Source organism: Pinus tabuliformis, chromosome J, assembly GCF_031772625.1.
Source record: "Pinus tabuliformis cultivar Carrire ecotype Pingquan chromosome J, CPIR1, whole genome shotgun sequence".
NCBI lineage: Eukaryota > Viridiplantae > Streptophyta > Pinopsida > Pinales > Pinaceae > Pinus > Pinus tabuliformis.
Genome location: NC_142295.1, coordinates 1,541,431,487 through 1,541,456,383, shown reverse-complemented (window position 1 = coordinate 1,541,456,383; position 24,897 = coordinate 1,541,431,487). Strand labels below are relative to the sequence as shown.

General features: G+C 39.3%; 1 protein-coding gene across 2 annotated transcripts in view; it reads right to left on the bottom strand.

Moving 5' to 3' along the window:
* Window positions 1–768: 768 nt before the first annotated feature.
* The window catches only part of LOC149233378 (uncharacterized), an 87,606-nt gene continuing 63,477 nt past the window's right edge, over window positions 769–24,897 (bottom strand). For both annotated transcript variants that reach the window (XM_089379736.1, XM_089379735.1), the window contains one exon: window positions 769–1,110. In XM_089379736.1, the coding sequence (XP_089235862.1) occupies window positions 876–1,109 (234 nt within the window). In that variant the 5' untranslated portion in view covers window position 1,110 and the 3' untranslated portion in view covers window positions 769–875. The remainder of the gene's footprint in view (window positions 1,111–24,897) is intronic.

Genomic DNA, 24,897 nt, shown 5'->3' with positions numbered 1-24,897 from the left:
AACCTCAGTGTTTTCAATGGCTGAGAAAATACCAGACCAAAATAGGGAAGTTTCGTAGGGGTATACGTCTGTCTTAACATCATATAGTTTCTGCTTTTGGTGTCCCGTTGTAGCCTAGATCCAAGAGAAAGACCAGTAAACCTTCATGCTGAAAAAGGCCACAGCAATTGATCCTCGGAATATATTTGTAACCACCAATTCCAGATGGTAAAATAAATCAGCTGCTGTTAAAAAAATGAAAAACGTAAGCCAGTACCCTGTTTTCATGCTCTTTGCAATTTGGAGACAAATGGAAATTATAATCATGCAAATCCTATATACCACAGACCTTAACCATTTGCTGCTATATAAGGAATGACACTCGCAGCATGCAATAATCTAGTGGTCATGCAGTTAATGCATGGCCACTAGAGGAAGATTGAAGAGTTATCCCTTTGATATATCATCTCTCGGTATAAAGAAAAGCTTTTCTCATGGTGCGATTTTGTGTAGTTTCAAAAAGCTACTGTGCATAATTCTTTCCAAATGTCACTCTATTGAGGCTCCCAAAAATAATACATTAAAACAGAGCTGAAAACTCGGTGTTATATTTTGTTTCCAGGGTAAATAGGCAAGGCCATGCAAACAGCAATAGGACATGTCAGAAGTAGTTACGTACACAAGCTGCACTAATCACATGTTATCAGAATGACAAGACAGTCACATGTCATCAACATGCAAAGATAATGTACCAGACATAAAGTATTATACAGCATTATGCATCTCACATAAACAAAATTAACCCTTGTCATTGCACAAACAAAACTTCAAGTCGTTAATTTTACATCAAAATATAAAAAATGTATCCAGCATTGGCACAGAATTAGTCATCTAGCTTAGCCTGAAACAAGCATGATCACAATTGTGATGACATTAAGAGCTATCAATGGCACCCTGAGGTACTGGGTGGCATAAATTAGCCCAATGGCCTGAACTTTTAAAGACTTTCCTCTTCTTTCAGAAACTTCTGAAAGGCTCCAGCCCCGTGGAGCTAAAAAACGATCTTCATTCAGTATGGCTAGGGCATTAGCTAGAAGTAAACAACCTTCCAAAAATGTCCAAAGGCCCATTCTGCATCAAAACCAAGCACGACAATTAGAAAACAGCTTGAAGGATAGATTCCTGTTAAATATATTCAATTACATTTCGCATTAAGACCAGGCATAACGATTAGAAAATAATTCAAGCATGGAATGTGAGATCCCTCTTACATACATTCAGGGATGGAAGCATAACTGAAAATCCATGGCAACTAAGTAAAGTCTGTACGACTCCAAAATCATGTAGGGTGGGAACACAAATTTAATACCAGCTTGTACAGAGAAAGCACAAGTACATATACCCAGAGGGTCAAAACAAGCAATCCAAAAAAGTCCTGCATCTTGTTCAAATTTGATTGTTATTGCCTACAAAACATGAAAATGGTTTGGGCTTATGCACTCTATGGGCCAGGTCTTCTCTCACCTTGGAGAAAAATCTAACATAAATGATAGGGATATTTTTCCATGATCTCTCTGAAATTAGGATGTCTGAGTTTGTAAGGGAAACATGGATAATACAGTTTACAGGAACCAACTTCAAACAAACAATCTGATTGTAACGATTAAACCATATTCACAAGGAAATGTGTCAAACTCAGTCCACCTTGAGGTTAATGACAAGCCTGTTTACTAGCCAAATCTATCAATACCCCAATGTAATAAAGTTCTCTCATTGTTCACCATCAATAATCTACCAAATTAGTAGCGAGTCTTCCGTACAACTCCTTCCTGGACTATTCAACATTTCTAGTTTGTAAGAAGCTTATGTATGTCAACCCAGCAAACCTTGGTCATGTTTTTCGACTCCAGTATAATGTAGATCTTCTCTCACCAAAGGAACAAGATACATAGTTAACTTCATTTCCAAAGCATAAGATACATAATTAACTTCATTTTCAAAGAATCGAGACTGTCAAATAAGAAACACGGGATGGGAACAAATATTCCCAATGTTAAACACAGATTTCTCTCAATTTGAATCTTGCCTAATCAATTCTCTCACAGTTGAGCTTTTCAACCAAAAATATATGTTTGATAAGATAGAACCTAACAACTGTAAGCGCTAACTTATAATGTCAGTAGGAAATTCAGTATAGCATACTTTGGTTATGTTGAGTTTCTAAGTGCAATAGAGACCAGCACAATATTTCTGAAATATTGATGATTACTTTTGATGTTGATCTTCTTTAATTATTCCAATATATCATTCAGCGATTATACTTCAGAAATTCAACCATACAAGAACTGTAGAACTGTAGAGATCACAATGCACAATGAGAAGACAAGATTTACCATGGGAAAATCCAACAACCTTTTCAATAGAAAAATTCGTTTGTTCAACAAGAAACACACCTAGACCTATGGTCAAACATGGTCAAACCCTCCAAGTCGAGCCTCCCAGTCTGATCCAAAATTTCGCTCTACTTGATTTGACCCAAAATTTGGCCCTACTGCAGCTTCCATTTGCCCCAGAATTTCAGCCCCCTGCAACATAACTGCCCAGAAAAGCTGCGAACCAAAAGAGAGAATCTATCCACACGTGCGAGCTTGAAAGAGAGAGAAAGAGAGTTAGTCTGTCTTCTTTTTCACCCTCCTTGTCCTTCTTGTCTTTGCTGAGATGCCCAGAAAATGTCTTCTTGTGGAAGTGTGAATTGGTGCCAAGAGAATGAGCTCAAGCTGCCTTTATATAGCGATCAGTTGGGTCGAATGGGTGGGTCATTTGCCCTGGGCCGACTAGACTTGGAGGGAGGCCGACTTGACAACTTTAGAGCCAAAAATTCCAATTTTAAAATTCAAATTTTCTTCTTTTAAAAGTCGCAATGGGACTTTTGACTCAATACATTTTTCTTTTGACTCTAGTATTTAAAATATGCTTTAAAATAATCAATACAAATACATCAAGTGGCCAAATATACATTATGAAGACCGACCATAGTTACAAATTCAACACTCCCTCTTAACTAGGGAGGTATTCATAATGACTGTCATAGGTGTTCTCAAGTTGACAAATTTCTCTAAGAAAAGGTTATATCACATCATCATTATTAGCATCATCATCTAACATCAACATCCGTTAATAGCCATATCTGGGGTGGTACCTAACCCATGGCTTATCATCAGCATATCAAGACTCACTCCTCTAGAGTGATCGGTCCTCAAATCTCAAGTCCTCTTACTAGGCCAAAATGTTGAAACTCAACCCTACTGGGGAGTACTAGTAGGCACTCACTCAACCCTCCTAGGGAGTACTCACTCAACCCTTTGGGGAGCACTTTCTCACACCTCTTGGGGAATACTTGCTCAACCCTCCTGGGAAGTACTCACTCAACCCTTTGGGGAGCACTTTCTCACCGCTCTTGGGGAGTACTCGCTCAACCATCCTAGGAGTACTCCTCAGCTCTCCTAGGGAGCACTTTGGGCCCTGATGCTGAAAGACCTCACTTAACCCTTCCTAGGAAGTTGTCGGGTCTCAATGCAAACCTCACTCAACCCTCTCCTGGGAGTGATCAAGTCTCCTCTCCGAGAGGCATGTTACCCACCACCTGGGGGTAGTGTGTATGGGAGAAATTTTTTCTCCTAGATGGTCCCCAGCTAGCAGCTCCTTGTAGCCACCAAATAGCTCGATGTGCCATTTTCTCCGCCACCTGAGCCGGTCATGTGGTTCCTGAACCACTTGTCATGAATGTATGTTTGAAGGTGGGCCTTCCAACCCCAAAGGTATGGTTTTTCACTGGTATAGTTGAGTAATTTTCCTTACTTATCATGGGCACTTTTGGACATAGATTGGTGGGGGGATTGAGCGGAAAGAGTGGTTTAGACTTATATTCTTGTCTCCATTGCCTGATTTCATAGTTACCCTTGTATCCTAGTCTTGTGGAATCTCCTTTACTGACCATTTGGCTTTTGGGTTGACACTACACGGGAAATCTCGATTTTGGTTGCGTGGTCCCACTTCTCAATACCGCCTACATCACTCCCCTTCCACTCATTTTACCCCCATTCATCTATTTTCCCATCCAAGTCCACATAGGTTTAGCCTCCCCCTCCGCCTCCCCTTGTCCACACCTTAGGTCGAGCCTAAAATGATGCCCCAGAGGTTGATGCAGCTAAAAAGAAAAGTAAAAGCATAATTTGGCCACTCTCAACAGGAAATGTACCACAAAATGCAAAAGATGGTCGGGACATACAAATTTAACACGTGGGCAAAAGCCAAACATGAGCTCTACCCCTTACCCATGGCCATCACCCTGGTTCCTATGGGCCCTAGATGAGCCCCCTCTATCATTAAGGAACCCATGATTGTCCCAACCCCTGGTGGGAAATGAATCGCCCCACCTTAAGGGGGTATTCACTGCTACATCTCACACATCATGCTCTCCATCTCCTGGAGCCTCGAGCAGTTATGAAGAAAAAGCATATGAAGAAAGGTGGAAAAACAAAGGTTGAAGTAACTCATGTACCACAATCTGCTCCCTCCTACACTTATATACCCAAGTATGGGCTTCCCCTGTTATAGCTACCCTTGCAACTTGACATATGACCTGGATGTTTCCCCTGATCCTCACTCCATTCCATTATTATATCATCTTCCACCTACCACTTGAAGGATGCACCATGGACATGTCACCCCCTTTAGAGGTTGAAACCAATGTTTTAATAATCGGTTGGCTCGGTGACAGCAACCCGAAAACTGAAAAAAACAGGGACTTTCTTTTTTACTTGCTTTTTGGGGACCCCAAACAGATTTCTAATTTGCCTATAGGTTATTTGGGGTCCATTCCCCTCTCCTAAACCCTATAAAACCCACCCAACCCCTCTCATTTCCTCACAGCCATCTCATTGCATTTGAGTGAGAATTTGAGTGAGAGTTTGTGAGGAGTTGTGGAGTTTGTTTTTGAAGCAGCAGTGAGGAGTCTTGAGCAAGCATTGTAGCAGGAGTGAGGAGCTTCTTGGGCAGCCATTTGGAGCAGCATTGAGGAGTTGGTTTGTTGGAGCAACCTTGAGGAGGCAGTTTGTGCCTGGAGGTATTTTTTTTGACTTGTAAAAAATTGTTTTTGCTTATTAATTTTTATGTGCAAATCTGGAAATTGAAAAGAGTGTTTTTTGTGAAAGAAATGAACATTGAAGCAATGTTATTTTTTTTGTTTTCATTTTTAGATTTTTTTTGCTTTCATTTCCAAGTCAAAAAATGGCACCCATAGTGAAAGATGTTGCTAGGGCATATGTTGAAATGGTTGATAGTCAAATGCACCACAAATTTTGCCATAGAAAAATTAAGGTCCTGGAGGCATTAATAGGCTGAAACAACACTTAGCGGGGATTAGAGGCCAAATTACTCCATGTGAATCAGATGAAATTGGGGAGATTAGGAAGGAATTGTTAGCCAACTTTGAGAAGTTTAAAGAAGAAATTGGGAGGAAGAGGAATATACAAAAAATGCTGGCTACCAACCCCCATTTTGATTTTGAGGGTTCTTCCTCTATCCCTTGTACTGATGCATCCAACCCCTTCTGATATGTTCCTCCCTCTTTGGAGTCTATTCAAGAAAAGGGTAAGGGTAAAATGAAAAAGAAGGGTGATATGAATATCAAAAGTTATTTCACTATCACACCCTCCTCTCCATCAGATGCACATAGTCCTCAAGCTAGTAGACTTTGCAGTCCACTTTAAATGACCATTGGAAGAAATAATTGAGGGAGACTGCCTGTGATTACATATGTAGTATGACGCTGATATCCCCTTCAATGCTTCCCGTTCACCATATTATGAGCCTATGTTTGATGCCATACACGCTGCTAGAAAAGGCCTCAAAGGCCCTACTATGCATGAGATAAGGGGGTATTGTTTGCAGAAGGAAATTGCCTCCATTAATGAGTATTTGAAAGATTTCAAGGACTCATGGGCAAGAACAGGATGTACCATTATGTCAAATGGATGGACTAATCAAAGAAACTGTACCATCATAAACTTTCTTATCTTTTGCCCATAGGCAACTATGTTTTTAAAATCAGTTGATGCATCTGATAAGGTTAAAGATGGACAATTGTTGTTTCAACTATTGGATGAGGTTGTTGAGGAGGTGAGGGTAGCTAATGTTGTTCAAGTCATCACAGATAATGCCTCTAGCTATGTTCTTGTTGGTAAATTGTTAGAGGAAAAACACAGAACCATCTTTTGGACCCCATGTGCTACACATTGCATAGACCTCATGCTTGAGGATATTGGCAAATTAGATTGGGTCAAAAACACTATAGATCATGCCAAAAGCATAACAAAATTTATCTACAACCATTCATCGATTTTGAGCTTGATGAGGAAACACATAGGGGGCATGGATATTATTAGGCCTGCCATCACTAGATTTGCTACTCATTTTTTGACATTGCAATCTATACTTTCACAACATAGAAACTTGCAAAAGATATTTTCCAGTGAAGAATGGAATCAAAGCTAGTGGTCTCACAAACAGGAAGGCAAAGAATTGAAAAAGAAAGTTAATGAAGAAATATTTTGGAGAAAGGCAGCAGAGATTGTGAAGCTTGCTGAGCCACTGGTTAAGGTGTTGTGGTTGGTGGATGGGGAAATATTGGCTATGGGCTTCATTTACGAGGCTATGGATCAAGCAAAGGAGCAAATAAAGAGGGCAGGCATACAAGGATAAAGTGGCTAAGTATGGGCCCATTTGGGCAAGCATTGATGAAAGATGGAACAATCAACTCCTTCGCCCTATACATGCAGCGGGGTATTTTTTGAACCCACGGTATCATTGTAAAGTTGCTAAGACAACGGGAGCTTTGAAGGGGGGGTTAGAGATGGATTGATTGACTGCATTGATCGCATGATCCCATTGGAGTGTGATCAGTTAGAGATACACCGACAGGCCACAACCTTCAGCAATGCCTCAGGTACCTTTGGGAAGAACCTAGCAAAGATTACAAGGGAACCAGATCAACCAGGTAAACAAAAATTTCAATTTTCAAATTCTTAATACTTATTTTGTTAAATCGTTTATAATTTGAAAGTTGGATATAATTTGTAATTTGTTGAGCTAACTCATTACACTCCTATGTTTTTTGCAGCACAATGGTGGGAGGCTTTTGGTAGCAATTGTCCTGAATTGCAGAAGTTTGCAATTCGTATATTGTGTCAAACTTGCAGTGTCACTGGGTGTGAGCGCAATTGGTCTGTCTTTTAGAGGATTCACACGAAGAAGAGAAACCGTTTGGATCAAAAACGGTTAAATGATCTAGTCTATGTCCAATACAACCTCCGGCTCAGATGCAACCAATTGCTGAACAAAAGACCTGATTCAGATCCCATTGTGTTGGAAGACATTGATCCAACATCATATTCAGTCGTGGAGAATCATCCAGCAGAGTTTCATTCTGATGAGGATATTGATTATGATTATGAGATGATAGCATCACTCGAACATAATGTTCAGTTGAATGCAGATCCTGATCCACTTTTACTAGCCTTAGGGTCAGCAAGTCCTCCAGTTGCAGGCACTTCCTCTGCTCAACCACGACAGAAGCGCATATCTCGTCTATCTCAACTTGCAGCTTTTGCACAGCCTGCTAGTGCTACCACTTCTACAGTTGCAGTTGGAGATGATGAGGAAGAGAAGCCATGGGGCCCCCTGTCTAAATCTGATCCGGAGGTCGATCCAAAAGACCTTGGCTCCTCTAGCAGTAGCCAATAGTACTAGTCACAATTTACTTTTGTTGTAGAGGCCATTTCTAGCCTCCTTGGTTATGTGTTTTTGTTTTGATCTCTATATCATCATCATGTATATATTGGACAGTGCATTGGGTGCCATTTTGATATAATGGATATATTCATGAGCCTACTTTGATCATATGTTGTCTTCTATCTATATTCTAATGCTATGTGTTTGGAAACATGAATGGAAATCTTTAAAATTATGTTTTTTAAACAAACGAACAAACAAAAAATTAATGTATTTTTTACAACAACCAAGTCATTGAAATCGAGCCGGCCAAGTCGATACCGAGTTGGAGTTGGAATCAAAGTAGACCCTCGGCCGAGTCGGAGTCGGAATCAGAGTCAACCATCGGCCGAGTCGGAGTCGAAGTCCGATTCGGAGTTTTAAAACATTAGTTGAAACCACCTAATAGGGTCATTGGCTAACCCCCTATTTAGCTTGGAGACACTTATACATGCCAAAACCCACTATGGAAGGGCATGCCACCATGAAGTGCTCCACTAGTTCCATGACTTGTAAGCTCTTTTACTTGATTATTCTAATGATTTGTTGTATTGGAGGAGAAGGGGCCACATTCGATCTTATGCAGGATTGCAAGTGGATTGCCATTTGGGGCTTGGTCCCTATACGGGGTCCTAGCCCTCCAGAGAGCCACATTGGCACTTGTAGGGTGAGCGTTGAGAGCCATGGGCCTCCACCATAGCCAAGATTACTTCATGGATCCCTAGTAGCGTTCGTTGATTGCTCCTATTCCACCTTTTGGACAAGGATGATGCGCCCAATTGGCTCGACAGATGCACCATACAGTGTACAACTTGGCAGATGTTCCAAGGTCCAAAGGATTGTTCCTCGCTATAGAGGCAAGGCTTATATCATCATTCCAGCCCTTACAAATGGTCTACAGGCACTTCCTATCCATTTGGAGACCCGTGCGGATGACATTGTGACCCCACACCCACTTGGGAAAACCACAGGTTTTTGCTTGGAAAACAAGGGGCCAACCCTTGGTCCACTATGTTGGGAGTCCATTTCTACATCATGGCACCCTTTGGACTTCATTAGGCCTCCTCAAAGGCCCAATGACTCACTCAATTGATCATTCAACCCTCTTAAGAGGCTTATTCATGTATTATTAAGCTATTTGGTGGGCTTGTCACCAAAAGTTAGTGTTATTATGCACATTATTTTATTCTAGGGGCTAAATTAGGCCAAAATAAGCAAAATCGAATTCATTAGACATTGTATAAATAGATGATGATTTGATTCATTCTCTCATCATCACTTGGATTGATCATTCTCTCTTAAGAGATTTTTGCTATTCTTTTTGGAGGACGAAATTGGATGGATGAATGAATTTTGATGTTTGGATCTCTTCATTTTTGTCTTAGAGCTTCTATATTAGCATATGATGATGATTGGATATAATTGTTCTCACATGTAAGTGCTCTTTTAATGCTACTTTATCATTTTCTTATGTCATATGCATGTTGCTGGGGAATTTCGCTATACTAGGCCGAAATTTGTTGCTTTTCTTGTGTGAGAAGTGGAAATTTGTCTTTTATTAGCGTTGCATCATGTCATGGGCCATCTTTGAATAAGTGAATGTTCCTAGAGATATTTTGTTGAAATTTTATCTTGATAAGTCATCGCATATTGTCCATTTAAGTATAAAAACTTTGAAGCAATTGTCCCATGCCCTAATTGCCAAGCGAAATTGTTCTAAAGGCCTCCTTGATGAAGTGAAACCATCCCAAACATTGGAAATCATCTTGACTCCATTTTTCCCAAAGGATTAGGCACTGGTCTTCCATAGGTGATCACCACAAATCATATTTTTCTCACCTTTCTCTCTTTCTTTCTAGGTCTAGCTTGCATAGGTCACCTAAAGCATCAATTAACTCACAATCTAGCCATCCAAACACTTCAATTTTTGGTCCACAACTGTGCTGGAGTTTTCTCTAGAGGCCCTCCAAATTTGAAGCAAATCCGTTAGCTGGATCTCGAGAAATTGCAAGCCCTAGCTCAAGGACTATTTCTTGCCCTAGGTTTCCCTTGGCTAGTGACCTCATTTAGATCATTGCATTAAAATCGTTGAAATTTCCTCCTTTGATCTCCTTCTCCTCATCAATTAGGTCAAGCCTACCCTTGATTGATCTCCCCCCCTCCTTTGGCCTAATTGTGGGTCCACTTGGTTCCATGTGGTCCACAACCTTTTAAAGACAACTTCACAAAGACCACCTGGAAATCAAGTTTCCACAGATTTCTTGGACTAGGCCCTTCTATTACAAGTCTTATGTGCAAACCCTAGCCCTTGAAATCCCCTTGGCCCTTCTTCGAGAACCTTACACCTTGCTTCTCAAGCAAGCAAACCATAATTTGAGTTTCTCTTGTGAATAGGCCTTTAGGAATCACCCTTTCTCCCTTTATTGACTCATTTATCTAGTGATTCCCTTCATATCGGGTCTCCTCCCATCGGTGAAAGTCCATAAAAAGTAGGGAGCCTTCGCTGAGGTGACAATGGGCTATTGCTCTATTGTTCCCCTTGACCTAGCAATTGCCCCCCTAGGATCCCTTTCTAGGACCCCTGCTAGTTTGAGCGGTAATAAGGCACTCACTCAACCCTATATGGGGAGCACTCTCAAACCATTCTCCTGATTCCATCCATGTTGGTGTTATATTAGCACTCCCTCTCAACAAGAAGGGTAATCTCCACAAGCCCCATCTTGTCTCTGAAGTACACAAACTTCGCCTTGGGTAACGGCTTCGTCAGAACATCAGTTGTCTACTCATCAGTGGAGACATACTCAGGTCTTATTGCTCTCCTCTACACAATGTCACAAATGTAGTGGTACTTGATCTCAATATGCTTCGACCTGTTATGGAACATGAGATTTTCTGAAAGCTTCACACAACTTTGATTGTCACAATGTATCACAGTCAAATCTAGCTCTTGGTCGAACAATCCTACATTCAACTTTTGAAGCCACACTGCTTTTGTACACGCTTCATTTGCTGCAATATATTCTACTTCTGCAGTGTTAAGTGCAACTGATCTTTGCTTCCTACTTATCCAACATATCATAGCGGAGCCCAAGCTGAAGCATACCCCTGAAGTGCTCTTCCTATCATCGACACTTCCTACCCAGTTAGCATTTGTGTATCCTTGAAGCTGTACATCTTTGTTGCAACATATCTCAAACCATAGTTTAAACTACCATGTAGATATCTCAGAATGTGCTTTGTTGCAATCCAATGCTCATGCCTCTATTCAACCCGAAACTGGCTCAAGGTGTTCACAGCAAAGCAGATGTCCATCCTGGTGTCAACCAAATACATTAACGAGTCACCATGGGAGTAGCCATGGATTTACAATCTATCATACCAAACTTTTGAAGGATCTCAATAACATACTTTCCTTGACCAAGGAAGACTTCACCAGGTTTCTACCATACTTCCAGTCCCAAGTAATAATGCATCAACCCAAGATCCTTCATATCAAATTCAAAATCCAACTGCTTCTTACATTGAATAATAAGAGGCTCAGCACTTGTCAGAAACAAATCATCAACATAAAGTAATAGGATCATAAGTGCATTCTTCACAACCTTAAAATAAAGGTTTGGATTAGCATTACTCTTGGTAAATCCCAATCTCGTCAAATAGCTATCAATACGAGCATACCAAGCTCTTGGAGCTTGCTTGAGTCCATACAAGGCCTTCTTTAACCTGCAAACATGAGATTCCTTTCCATGCACCTCAAAACCTTGAGGTTGCTCTATGTACACCTCTTCCTCAATCACACCATTGAGGAAAGCAGTCTTCACATCCATCTAATGTAAGTTCCATCCCAACGAAGCAACAAGAGAAATAATGGATCTAATGGAGGTGTACCTGGAAACTGGAGCAAAGGTCTCATCATAATCTTCTCCCTCTTTCTGGGAGAACCCTCTAGCCACGAATCACGCCTTGTATTTTTCAATACTTCCATCTACAACATGTTTGATCTTGTATATCCACTTGGAAGTCACCACTAACTTCCCTTCCAGCCTTGGCACAATTTCCCAGACATCATTCTTCATGATAGATTGATATTCTTCATTCATTGCCTCCTTCCACACTTGCTAGCTAGTTTCTTTTTCATAGGTGGAAGGCTCTAAATCAATCAGGTTACTCATGAGAGCTACATAACTAGAAAACCTTTTAGGTTTCTTGATTTCTCTGGATGCGCCATCAGGAGTTGCATGTCCTTATGCTTCTGCCAATGTAGATCTAAGCCGTGCTAGTCTTTTTCTAATTTCTAGGACAACCATCGGTTCCATGGGTTCACGAAGCCCTTCTAGCTCTATAGGACTCGAATGCTCTTCTCTCGAAGCTTCATGCTTTACTCCATCATAGGAATCCATGGAAACTTCCATGGACATCCAATATGAAACTTTCTCATCGAAAGTGACATCCCGGCTGACCTCAATTCTTTGTTGCCCTAGAATGTAGACTCTATAGGCCTTTGATGATTCACTATAACCAACAAATATGCCTTTCTTTCTTGAAGGTTCAAGCTTGTTCCTCTTATCCTTAGGTACATGGATGTAGACAGGCCAACCAAAGATTCTCATGTGTGTCCAACCTCTGCCTTTCTCCTAGAGAACGCTTCTTCAGGAGTCTTATCTTCCAGAATTCAATGAGGACTTCTATTTTGAATATATACAGTTGTCAATGATGCTTCCCCCCACAAGAACATCGGCAAATTTTGATCATGCATCATGGCATTAACAAATTCTTTAATGGACTTGTTCTTTCATTCTATTACACCATTATGTTTTGGATTATAGGGAACAATCATCTTCCTCTTAATCCCAACTTTCTTAATAGAATACCACAAGTTCTTTCGAGATGTACTCTCCTCCATTATCAAATCTCAAAATCTTCATCTTCTTACCTATCAATTTCTCTACTTCAACTTTGAATTTTTGAAACTTTGTGAAGACCTCATCTTTGGTCTTCATGAGATAAATCCATGTCTTATGAGAGAAGTCATCAATAAATAGTACAATGAACCTCCAAGCAATCTCACAGGCATTGGACCACACACATCAGAGTGAATCAAATCTAAGACTTCTTTAGATCTATTGTCACTACTTGGAAATGGTTTCTTGATATTCTTTCCAAGTGCACAACCTTTACAAACACCTTCATGATCTATTTGCAATTCAAGGACACTAGAAACTATTTGACTTAGTTCAAGTAATGCTCTATAATGAAGGTGATCATATCTTCTATGCCATAGCTCACTTGGATTCATTCCATCATGTACTAGGGCTTGAGCTAGTTGACACAGGAACATATACAATCTTCTTTCATGAATCCCAATAACCCTAGCGTCTTCTATACCTGAGCCCTTGGACCATACAAATACTTTGCCATCCACAAAAGCTACTCTATCTCCTTTATCTTCTAAACATGAAATACAGACAAATATCTTTTTCAAACCTGGTACATATAAAACATTGTTGAGATGTACGTTGTTACCAAATTCCATTTCAATGGATGCCTTTCCAACTCCTTTGACCGCATAGTTGAGATTGTCTCCAAGCTCTACCCTTTGGGACAACCTCTTTTCCATCATGCTAGTAATATTTTCACGATCTTCGGTCATGTCTTGATGCACCATCATTTACCAGCCACATATCATCATCATCTGCAATAGAACCTGTTAGAGCAGAAAAGTAACAGAAGTCTTTGTCACCTTTGGGCTTCTTTGGGTGTTCATATTCAACATCAGTTGCGGAAGCATGTTGTTTTCCTTTTTTGTTTGTTGTTAGCTAATTCAGGACAATCCATTTTGAAATTTCCATATTTCTTAGAACCATAGCATTGAATTTTTGACATATCCTTCTTTCCTGATCTTTTGTTTTGAGCACCTCCTTTCCTCTACTTCTCTTGAAGCAAGCTGCAAATCCCTGAGTAGCTTCTTTCTTCCTCTCTCTTGATATAAGCCTTGATTCTTCTTGAGCACAAGAGGCCCACAATTCTTCAAATGAGGGAGTTCCCTTCCTGCTACTTATACTTGTTGCAAATGCATCCCATGATCTAGGTAAACCATTGAGTGTTGTAGTCACAAGTTCATTCTCAGGAATAGTTTCTTCAATAGCTGAAATTTGGTCTTTTATTTGAGAAATCCTTGCAAAATATGAAGCTACAGGGTCATCATTCATCATTGTCACATCACGAAGATCATCTTTAAACTCATGGCATGACCAACATTCTTGATAGTGAATAGATTTGTTAGGTCATCATACATCTTTTCGGAAGTATCAAGCTTTGCAATGTAAGGAATTAGATGATCTCTAATAGAGTCCACAATAATGTTCATGGCATTTAGATCATCTTCCTCGAACTTCTCCTTTCCTACAGTATCTGCTGGTTCCACAACTTTCCTTGTCACAATGTCCAAAACCTTGTTCTCTGCAAGAACGATATCAATCTAAGCTTCCAAGCTCTAGAGTTTGAGGCTCCTTATAACTTGTTCTCAAATTTCATAGAGGCAACCATGGATGCGAATCAACAAGGACTTCAACAATAGAGTCTCCAATTAGGGTTTCTTCAAAGGTGATCACCGTGCTCCTTTCTTCACCAAAGCTCTGATACCATGTTGATTTTCTAAGTGCAACAGAGGCTAGTACAATATTTCTGAAATACTGATAATTACTTTGGATGTTGATCTTCTTTTAAAGTATTCCAATATATCATTCAACAATTATACTTTAGAAATTCAACCATACAAGAACAGTGGAACAATAGAGATCACAATGCACAAAGAGAGGACAAGATTTACCCTGGGAAAACCCACAAAGGGGAAAAACTCAGCAACATTTTCAATAGAGAAATTATGTTGTTCAACAAGAGACACACCTAGACCTATGGTCAAACCTGGTCAACCCCTCCAAGTCAAGCCTCTCAGTCTAATCTAAAATTTTGCTCTCCCTGATCTGATCCAGAACTTTGGCCCTCCTGCAGCTGCCAGTTGCCCCAGAATTTTGGCCCCCTACAACAGAATATCCTAGAAAAAGCGTGAACCACAAGAGAGAGAATCGATCCACACATGCGAGCTTGAGAGAGAGAGAGAGAGAGCCAGCTAGTCTTCTTTTTCATCCTCCTCGTCCTTCTTGTTCTTTGTTGAGATGCCTAGAAAATGTCTTCTTGTGGAAGTGTGAATTGGTGCCAAGAGAATGAGCTTGAGCTGTCTTTATAAATAGTGACCTGCTGGGTCGAATGGGTGTCCCCTTTGCCTTGGGTTGGCTTGACTTAGAGGAAGCCGATTTGACAACTTTGGGGCCAAAAATTTCAATTTCAAAATTTTAATTTTCTTCTTTTAAAGTCGCAATGGGACTTTGACTCAAATACATTTTTCTTTTGACTCTAGCATTTAAAGGCATTTAAAATAGGTGCCTAGAGAAAAGAATCTCCCCTATAAAAAGGCATGCCAGACATAAGTGCCCATTTATAATCCTCTTTCCTTTTTTGGGTTATCTAATTAAGCATGGAATTGATAAATCATATCAATCAACAATTTGGAGAGAGCTCCAACTTCACTCACCTCTGGGAAGAAGACATCAACCTGTGATGTTGAATGTTTAGTTTATTATTTGAAATGCCAGCAACTCTGGCCAAAACTCATGCAGCAAGAGGACTCAGTTCTCTAGTTCTGTTATTACTTCTATTAATCACAGTTGCATCAGATATGTCAACTAATGAGTGATACTAAACAAAACACAAGTACAATAGTATAGTATGCCTTAGTTGTATTTAAAGTCACCAGGGGTGCCATGGCTGCCTACTCGCTGAGTGTAGGAAGATGGAGAAAGTTCCTAGCGATGCAGTCAACATCCCTAACCTGCATTGCATGGGCAAACCTAATAGTTAAATCTAAGATGCAGGAAACACCCTATCCCCCCAGTATTTGGGCACAGAAAAATCATGGTACTGATATGTGTACAAAACATTCCCAAAACATCCTCCTTGTTATGGATACAAAACATGCCTGAACATCTTAAAACAGTTCAGACCACATTTCACAATTTGGAAATACAGGCTGAAACACTTCAAGACATTCTGGGCATATTTCACACCTGTAGCCATGTGTTTCAAGCCTATTTTGGGCCTGAAAGTCACTTGGAATTGTTTAAAACTTGTCATGTCTATTGTTAAACTTAACAAAAGTAACATGTAAGTGAATTAAAAAAGGGCATCTTTACCCATGAAATATTTCTCTCCAGTGCATTGTGGTCCTCCCCCCAGGCTGAACTTCAAGGTCATTATTTGGAGTGGATTCAAGCTGGATTCGGGCCCTCTTACCTTTGACATGATTTCCCCTAATGAGGACTATGCGCTAAGAGGGTGCATTTATGCCTGTGGAGCAATCAAGGCCCTACATGCCCTAGCAATTAGCAGCATCTGTGGGTCATTTATTGCTGTCTTCCCAACATCTTTCAAGGGTATATTCTCCATGGTGTGGATCTATGCTTTGGATGGTGGGTGTGATTGCTTTCAGAGGCTGAATTCTAGCAAGGACACAAATGTGTTAAATTTTCTCTTAGGGCTATATTGTTCTTTGATTTGATAATTGCATTTATATATATTCATCATTTACATATTCATTCACCCCATAACAACATCATATCATATCCAATTTTGTATAAAGAACAAAATCATCAACCATGCAATGGAAATAAAAAGGAACATCAGAAGAAAAGCATTCATACATAAAGACACCAAGATTGGTCAGAGACCAGGGAAAAACCCCACAAGGGGGAAAACCCAGAATTCAATTATTCTTCTTCTATTAGATTTCATCAATTGTTCAGCCGAGATACAAAGTACATCATCATGAAACATCATAAACCATATCAAGGCATCTAGGACCAATCAAAGGGGTTCACAATTACGTTTGTGAACAATACGAGACACATCCAAGAGGGCTGCCAACATAACAAAAGTCATCATCAAGAGCACTGTTGACCACTACGTGTCAACTTCCCAGCACTACACCCCCTTTTCTTTGCAAAAAGGGTAGCGCTTGATCGACATGTCCGTGCCATTCTACAGTCATCGACAGCTTGATCAATTTATGTTGTAAACCCAGTCTACATGTATAAATTGTAAATAATCTTAGCAGATATGAGTCATGTATGTAAATTGCCTAGGTGGACCTAATTTTCTAAGTGATAATCTACGTTCCGGAAGGTTTTTCATCTCACCGATCCATGATCGGCAGAGTTTTCCTTCAGCCTAACCCCAAAGCCGAAATGGATTTTGTCACTAGAATCTTAGGAGAATCCTAGTGTGTTAATCTGCTAGGTTATAGTTGTGTCGCAGAACTGGGTGGTTTATGAGGGTCTGTGTCAAATGGGTTCTCCCCCTTGAGATGTAAAGTTGTAAAAGTCATGATGTAAAGTGTCTTGAGGGTTAGAAAATGTTTTTAATCCCCTCATGAGTCCTTAGTCCTAGGTCCTAGGTGATTTTTCCAAAGGCTAAGTTCGAGGATCCATTTAAAAATAAATTAAAAAAAAATTAAAAAAATTAAAAAATTAAAAAAATAAAATATAAATAAATAAAATAATAAATAATAAATAAAAATAATAAAATACAGAAAAAACCTAAAAATAATAAAATAATAATATTTTTGAGTAAATAAATGCATAATTTCAATTTTTAATGCATAAAAAAATTCGACGGATGAGATTAAGAGATGTCTTGATCCTCATCGACGGTCAAGATCATTTTGACATGGATCACTCGAACTAGCTGTTGGGAATTTTTCCTTTAAATAGGGTGCTAGGGGTCATTTGAGATCAGATTGGATCTAAGAGTCTGGTGCTAAAGAAAGCTCTCTTGTAGTCATTTTTTGTGCAATAAAAAAGACTTTGGGGTTAAAAATCTTGCTGGTGTTACTCTTCTGAAAATGCTGTAAGATTGTTCTATTTTTTCTGCATAATTTTATTTTCAGCCATTAATGATAGCTTAATGAAGATTGATCTAGGCACAGGTATCTTGTCTGATCTTTGGGGTTTAAATGATAGTTTAGATTCTGAAATATAGTGGCAGGTATCTCCATTTGATCGGGGTTTCACTATTGTTTTCTCCTTCTATGTTGATGGTTGATTTTAAGCTGTGCAGGAAATCCTTTTTTTTTAGATTACCGGGCGTTAGGGGAAGTTCTCGGCTGAACCAGCCAACTCCCGGGTTGTGTTTTCTGAAAGAGCCCAGCCAGTTCTTGGTCCCGGGCTTATCATTCGAAATATTTTTTTATGATGCATGCAGGGTTTTCTGAAGCATTTTACATTTAAATTAAATTCTGATAATATTACTGTGATTATTGATAAATCTAGCTTCCTAAGAGCTTTCAGTTTGTAAATACTGTAAATTTTTTTTAGCTGATCTAGGGTTTTAATTTTGTTTTATGCACATATCATTTTTTTTGGGTATTTTTTCATTCCAGGTTGCAGGGTTTGTCTAAGCGATTTTGTTGTCCAAGGGTTTCAGATATCAGTTGTTTTGAGATCTGGGATTTCATTATTTGCAGGAAGTTTACTTTTATGTGCTCCCCATCAAATTCCAACTCCTGTACGCTGCCATTCACCATCACTGCTTCATGCTTTCCCTATGATAATCCGCATCCTGCAGCAAACTCAACCCAACGCAGCTGAACCTCTCATCTAGGCTGCCAACTGCCTCACGCATACCTGCAAAGCATATCAAATCCGCGTTTTTGCTGCACGCAGTCTTCGCTCCGCCAACAGTCTTCTTCTCCCTGACTCACGTCCATCCCATTTGCTGCAAAATCCTGCAAACACTCATGCTACCTACGTTATGTTCTCCGTTTGTCGACCAACATGAACCTGTAAAAAGCTTCAGACAAAGGAAATATCAAGGATTTCTTTCAAACTCCCCTGCGCAGTCACATTCGCTTGCCTCTCTTGTTGCCGTCGGGCTAGCAACCGCACAGAAAAGCTGCGTGCGTGGGTGATAATATCTTGTGCATCGATCCCTGCTAGCGGTTGCCATTGTTATTCCGTCACTGCCTTCGCCGTCGTCCAGAACCTGCACCTGCCCAACAAAACATCAAAAGAAACTCTATTTTTTTTTACACGCATGGTAAGTTTAATCGTTTGAAAGCTTAGGTTTTAGGTTCGATCTTTGTTTTATTTATGTTTAGATTTCATTTAGTGTTTTTTTTTTTCATTTAGATTTTATTCACCATTGTTTTAGTTTACGTAGAGTTAGATTTCTTTTATGATTTTAATAGTATTTAAAAGGGATCAAATGCAAAAGAAAATCTATATATATATAAAAGCCATAAAAAATAAAAAACAAATAAAAATTTCCTTTTTTTTTAGTTTTAAATTTCATGAAGTTAGAATTAGAGTTAAGCTTTAATTTTGGTTTATCTTTTAGTTTAGTTTAGTTTCATCTTTATTTTTCTTTTAGTTTTGTTTAAATTTTAAATTTTAAATTTTAAAATCATAAAAGTATAAAAAAAAATTTTAGTCCTTAGTTTTTTTTACTTTTGATTTTAGTGTTTTAGATTAGATTTTAATTATTTCATTTTTCGTTTATTTTAGTTTTAACTTTTAAGTTTTGTTTTAAAAATATATATATATATATATATATAACAATTAAAATTCATAAAAATTATACTGTTTTCATAAAAAAATTTGAATTTTTTAAAAATCACAAAAATTTTAAAAAAAATAAAATTAAAAAAAAAAATTAAAAAAAAAATGATCATAATTTTGATAGTTTTAGATTTAATCCTTATTTTAAATTTAGATTTAGGTTTTCAGTTTTTTTTGTTTTTCATTTAAATAAATAAAAAATAAAAACCTAGAAAAAGTTAAAAAATAAAAAGAAATTAAATTTGGATTTTCTTTTTCATTTTATTTGTTTTGAAGAAAAATAAAAAAAAATAATAAAAATAAAAAATTTGAAAAATCATTTTGTTGTCTTTTTGTGATATTTTTCTATAGCTAAGTGCATTTAATGATTATTTATAAGTTGGCTATGTGAAAGTGGTGGCGGCCAGCATTTAAAGTTTATGATCTTTTAAAGCATTTAATTTTTCTTGAAGTTTAATCGCTGGATCATCGTCAAGGCGTTGTGCATTTGTGGAAAATCTTACATCGCTTGGGTTTTTTGCTTATAAATGATTGTTAATCATGGAATTATAAAGTTCATATTCCTGCAGCTTTCGATAAACAATTGTTTAATCATTAACTCCATAAGGCACTGGTCTATTATTTTAATAAAATCATTTTAGTGTTGGTTGTGCTTTGTGTCTCCCAACCCAACTGGTTCACAGTTGGTTTTCATCATCTCATCGAGTCTACCCCCCTCAGCCGCGGGAGACAGGGTTAAACAGAGAGATCGGGGATCAGGGTGACAGCACCCGGTCTGAGCGTTGTCGTGACAATCTGTGCGACAACATTTTTTGGCGTCGTTGCCGGGGATACTTTATTCTCGGTGTTTCAACGACTTTTTATCATTCATCGTTCATCTTTCTATCATTTGTTGAGCCGGCAACGCCAACATTTTTTGGCGCCATTGCCGGGGACAGAGTTTTTTCTGTCCTTGGTTTATTCGACATTCATCTTCTCATTTCTCATCATTCTCTCATCTTTCTCATCTCACGTTTGAGCTGGCAGATTCAGCATTTTTTGGCGTCATCTCATCTTTTATGCCATTCATTAGCCTATCAAACGGCCAACATTCTTTGGCGTGTTTTGACCTTTTCATCACCTTATCTTTCGTCATATCAGCAACTTCTCTTCGATTTGTTTCTTTTTTTTCCCATAGAAAAAGTCGTAATTTATATTCATATTGAAATAAATTACATTTTGTAGATGCTTAGAGCATATGCAGATAGCTGTCCATGAATAGGACAAGTACACTAATAAAAAAATATATAAAAAAGTTTACAATTACATCAAAGCCTAAACTTTTCTGCCCTTTTTCTTCTCCACCCTACGCCAACCCTGTGAGTCGGAAGGGGGGAGAAATGATGGCCTGTGAGTGTTCCTGCATGTTCACTGGAGGTTCTTTGTCGGATTCTGATCCTTCTAATCCATGGGTTCTTTTGTTGCCACTAACTTTCGGCTGTGGCATTTCCTGCTGCCGAACATGGTCCTCCATTTGTGGGTCTGGTGCTTTTTCTTCATGTGTGCCATTCTGTTCCATATTTATATCAGGTTCCTCTTGATTCACTTTATGCTCTGGCTGAAAGTCCTCTTCTTCCAGTGGTTCTGTATTCTGCCACCCATTTGGCTTTTTTTGCTGTTTCTTGTTTCCTTTTGTATTCTTTCTGGCCAGTGGGCAAGAATTTTGAAGGTGTCCTGTTTGCCGGCAGTTGCGGCATCTGAATGCTGTGTTTTCATAGTCTAGGGGTTGTATCCACTCAGTGTTGTTGTAGTTTAATGAAATTTGATCAGGCAGCCCCTGACTCAAGTCCACTTCAACGCAAATTCTGGCAAATGTGAAAATCCCTTTGCTATATCTATCTTCATCAACTTTTAGGAATTTCCCCAAGGAATTCCCAATGGCATATAATACTATGGGATGCCAGAGATGTAATGGGAGGTTGTGAAGCCTCACCCAAACAGGCGTTGTTGAGATTTTCATAGTGTTTGGGTCGAATTCGGCAAACCAAGGGGTAACAAAGAGACCTGCATTACCCCAAAACCAAGGCCCCTCATTGATGATACTATCCCTTTCTTCCTCTGTGTGGAAGTTTACAATAAAAAAACCTTTTGAACATAGGTATATATTACATTCTGGTGTCCAGCGGGAATATATCCATTGATGTAAAGCATCGGATTTTGGCCAGAAACCATTAAATCTACATATTACAGCATGTTTTGAGAAGTCAGAGTGTAGTGCAGTTACCTCTGGTATAGTAACTTGGAGCATTGAATGTTCCAGTTTTTGTTCTACTATATGTGGCCCAGGTTGCTCTGGTGGTAACATTGGTTTGTCCTGCATTTTTTCTTTCCCCTTTACTGCATCACGAAAGGAGCCTGGAGTCTTTGAGCCAGATCCGTTGCAGCCTCCACGCAGTCTTAGGTTAAGATATATGGTTGTATCCTGACAGATCCCATATTCCTGTAGCGTAAGATGGTCCTGTAAGCTACGACCTGCACATATCAGGTTCTAGTGTCTTGTGGGTATTCCAAATTGGTTTTGTATTTTGTTTTTTAGCTCTTGTATGTTTAAACTCTTGCTAAGTCACATGCAGCGGCGGCTGCCCCCTGTTTGTTTGATGAAGATTTGGATCCAATCTTTACCCTGGCAGAATGTTTCGACCTCTTTGTGGCTGAGCTTCGGTAGTTTGGATGTTTTCTGAAAAAAAAAACTCGCTCCCCTGTTATTTTTATTTTGTCCATCCCATGGGGTTTCCAGATCTGGTTTATACAGGTCCCCTGGCAGTGGCTCCCAGGCAGAGCCCCATGGTATGTAGGTAATCAGATCTGCATCATATATAAACAGAACAGCATTCTGATATTCTATGAAATGGGTTTTTCCTTCATACCTTAAATATAATCTGCGTTTTTCCATCCTGAGGGCTCCATTTTTACTGAAGACCGCTCCCCCGCCAGGTTTGTTCTCGATGTCAACAATGTCCTGGTGGCGGCCTGACGAATGGTCGCTCAAAACGCTTGGGCCGATCCTAGGGTTATCGACAATCATCATCATTTGGGTGTAACCCATACTTGTTAGAGCATGGCAAACAGGGGGATCGATCAGATCTAGGCTGATTTGTACAAGTGGTTGCAGAGGCGGAAGATCGGCGTGAATTATAGCCCCTACATGCGCTATCATACCCTGCTGTTTCTTGAAAATGACAGATACGAAACGGCATCTCCAAACCCTCTACACATCGGTTGCCCTGACGGCACCCCCGCTGGAAGGGTAAGCGTTCGGATTCACCTCTGCTTTCGGAGGGTTCTCGCTGTAGCCGCAGACCAAAAACGCTTTGATCTTTGGGGTTTTCTTCGACCGCCTCACAATAACTCCATTTTCTTTATTGCCGTATTTGACGTAAGCATATCCAAGAGAGCTCCTGGTGCTTACATCTCTGCAGATGCCAACAGTGAGAACGGGACCCATCTGCTGAAATGGCTCATGAATCTGGCCGTCCGTAAACCTGGGCTTCAGATCGCCTACATACAGAGACGCCGTTACGAATGGATTGGGCGGATTGTTGCTGCCATTCCCATCAACCAGCTGCTGCTGCGAAACTCCAGGGTTTTGGGGCTGGACTTGTGTCTGTACCATTTTTCCAGAGCTCCGTCTCCCTCTCTCACTTAGATTTTTTCCCTCTTCGATTTGTTTCTTGTTTGGGTGGCGACTCCATTTTCTTATTTTTCCCAGACAAGAAACCTCCCTCATATCTACTTGTTGGTTGCTTTTTGGATCTTAGAATTAGATTCATTGTTCAAGTGGTGACTCCACTTCTTTCATCTCTTAATTTTCTTGAGCAGAAATCTCTTTCTATCATCCATTTGATCCCTTATTATTCATCATGGATTATTCATTTAAACCATGTCATTTTACTGATAATCTCCATGATTTTCCGAAAGAGGCCATTTCTAAATTATTTAAGTTCTCAGGTGGTGATTCGGTTGCTGTTAGACAGCATTTAAACAGGTTTACTTGTGTAGTGATCATATATTGTAGACTTCCTCAATATAATCATGAAGATGTCAAGATGCGTCTATTTGTCCATTCCTTAAAGGGTGATGCTTCGAACTGGTTTAATAGTTGTCCTGAAGATTCCTTCACTTCTTTGCAAGACATTGTCGATGCTTTTAAAGATAGATATGGTGATCCATATAGCTCGCCTTGTGCCCCTAAAATTGTGCAACAAAATGAAAGTAATCTTGTAAAAGGTCCAGCTGTTCAAGACAATTCTTCATATCAGAATGTGCCATCCACTTGTACCATTGCAAATCATAGTAGTGTTGACAATGAAAAGGAAGATCATAAGCAAATTATACAAGATCTATTGCTACTGGTAAGAAATATGCAGATAAATCAAACTAATTACGCCAATGATGTGAGAACTTTATGCACTCACCTGGAAAAGCGTAATAGGGAGATGGAGATCATGCAAAATCAACATAGTAAGGAAATTGAAGCCATGAAGATTAATCATGATACAGAAATTAGTTTTATGCAAAACAAGATGTCAGGCTTAGAGGAAAATATGACGACCATGCAAGCAAATCATAAGGAAGAGATAAACTCTATGCAGCATTGCTTGATGACCATGGAAGAAGACCATGCCAGAGAAACCAATGCTATAAGGGCTGAACACTCTAGTCAGATAGACGCCATTAAAATACAGTTTCAGAAATTTCAACAGCAGTCGGAAGATGAAGGAAACCAGGAAGAATCAATAGATCAAGAGCCTTCTCATCTGTTGCAACAAGCTCCATCTTACTATGAGGAGGTCATTGGTTCGATTGAAAGGTGGTTAATTGAAGGTGATCCAAATAGAATTAAAAATGATAAAGATCAGATGCAGGATAAAGAAAGACATGTCACACATATCTTACATACTTCATCTGATAACTTTGAAGCTGAAAGTTCCATATTATCAGTGATGCAGCCTGCCAGGAAGAAAAAGTGCAAAAGAAAGAAAATGAGAAGAAGATTTGATGCATCAGACGACCGCGAGCAGCTTGATTTTCGGATAGGAAAAAGTCCTACCATATGTAGAATTGGACATGGCACATCCGACAAGCAGCCGACAGATTTGTCTGAAAGCAGGCAAATGCTCAGTATACACTATATTGAACACATCTGATGCCATGGGGCATCCTTTGTATTGTATTTCTAACCCTACTCCTTGTCATTTCAGCACTTTCATTTCTGTTTTAGGATTAGATTTGCTTTTCTATATTAGTTAATAAATGAAGAGCTTATATCTTTCCTGTGCTTAATGTTATATGATGATTTTTGGATGGACGCTACTTATGTTTTGTTGTGTGTTGCATGGGTGCAGATTTTGGATTCTCACGTTCCTACAATGCAGCAACG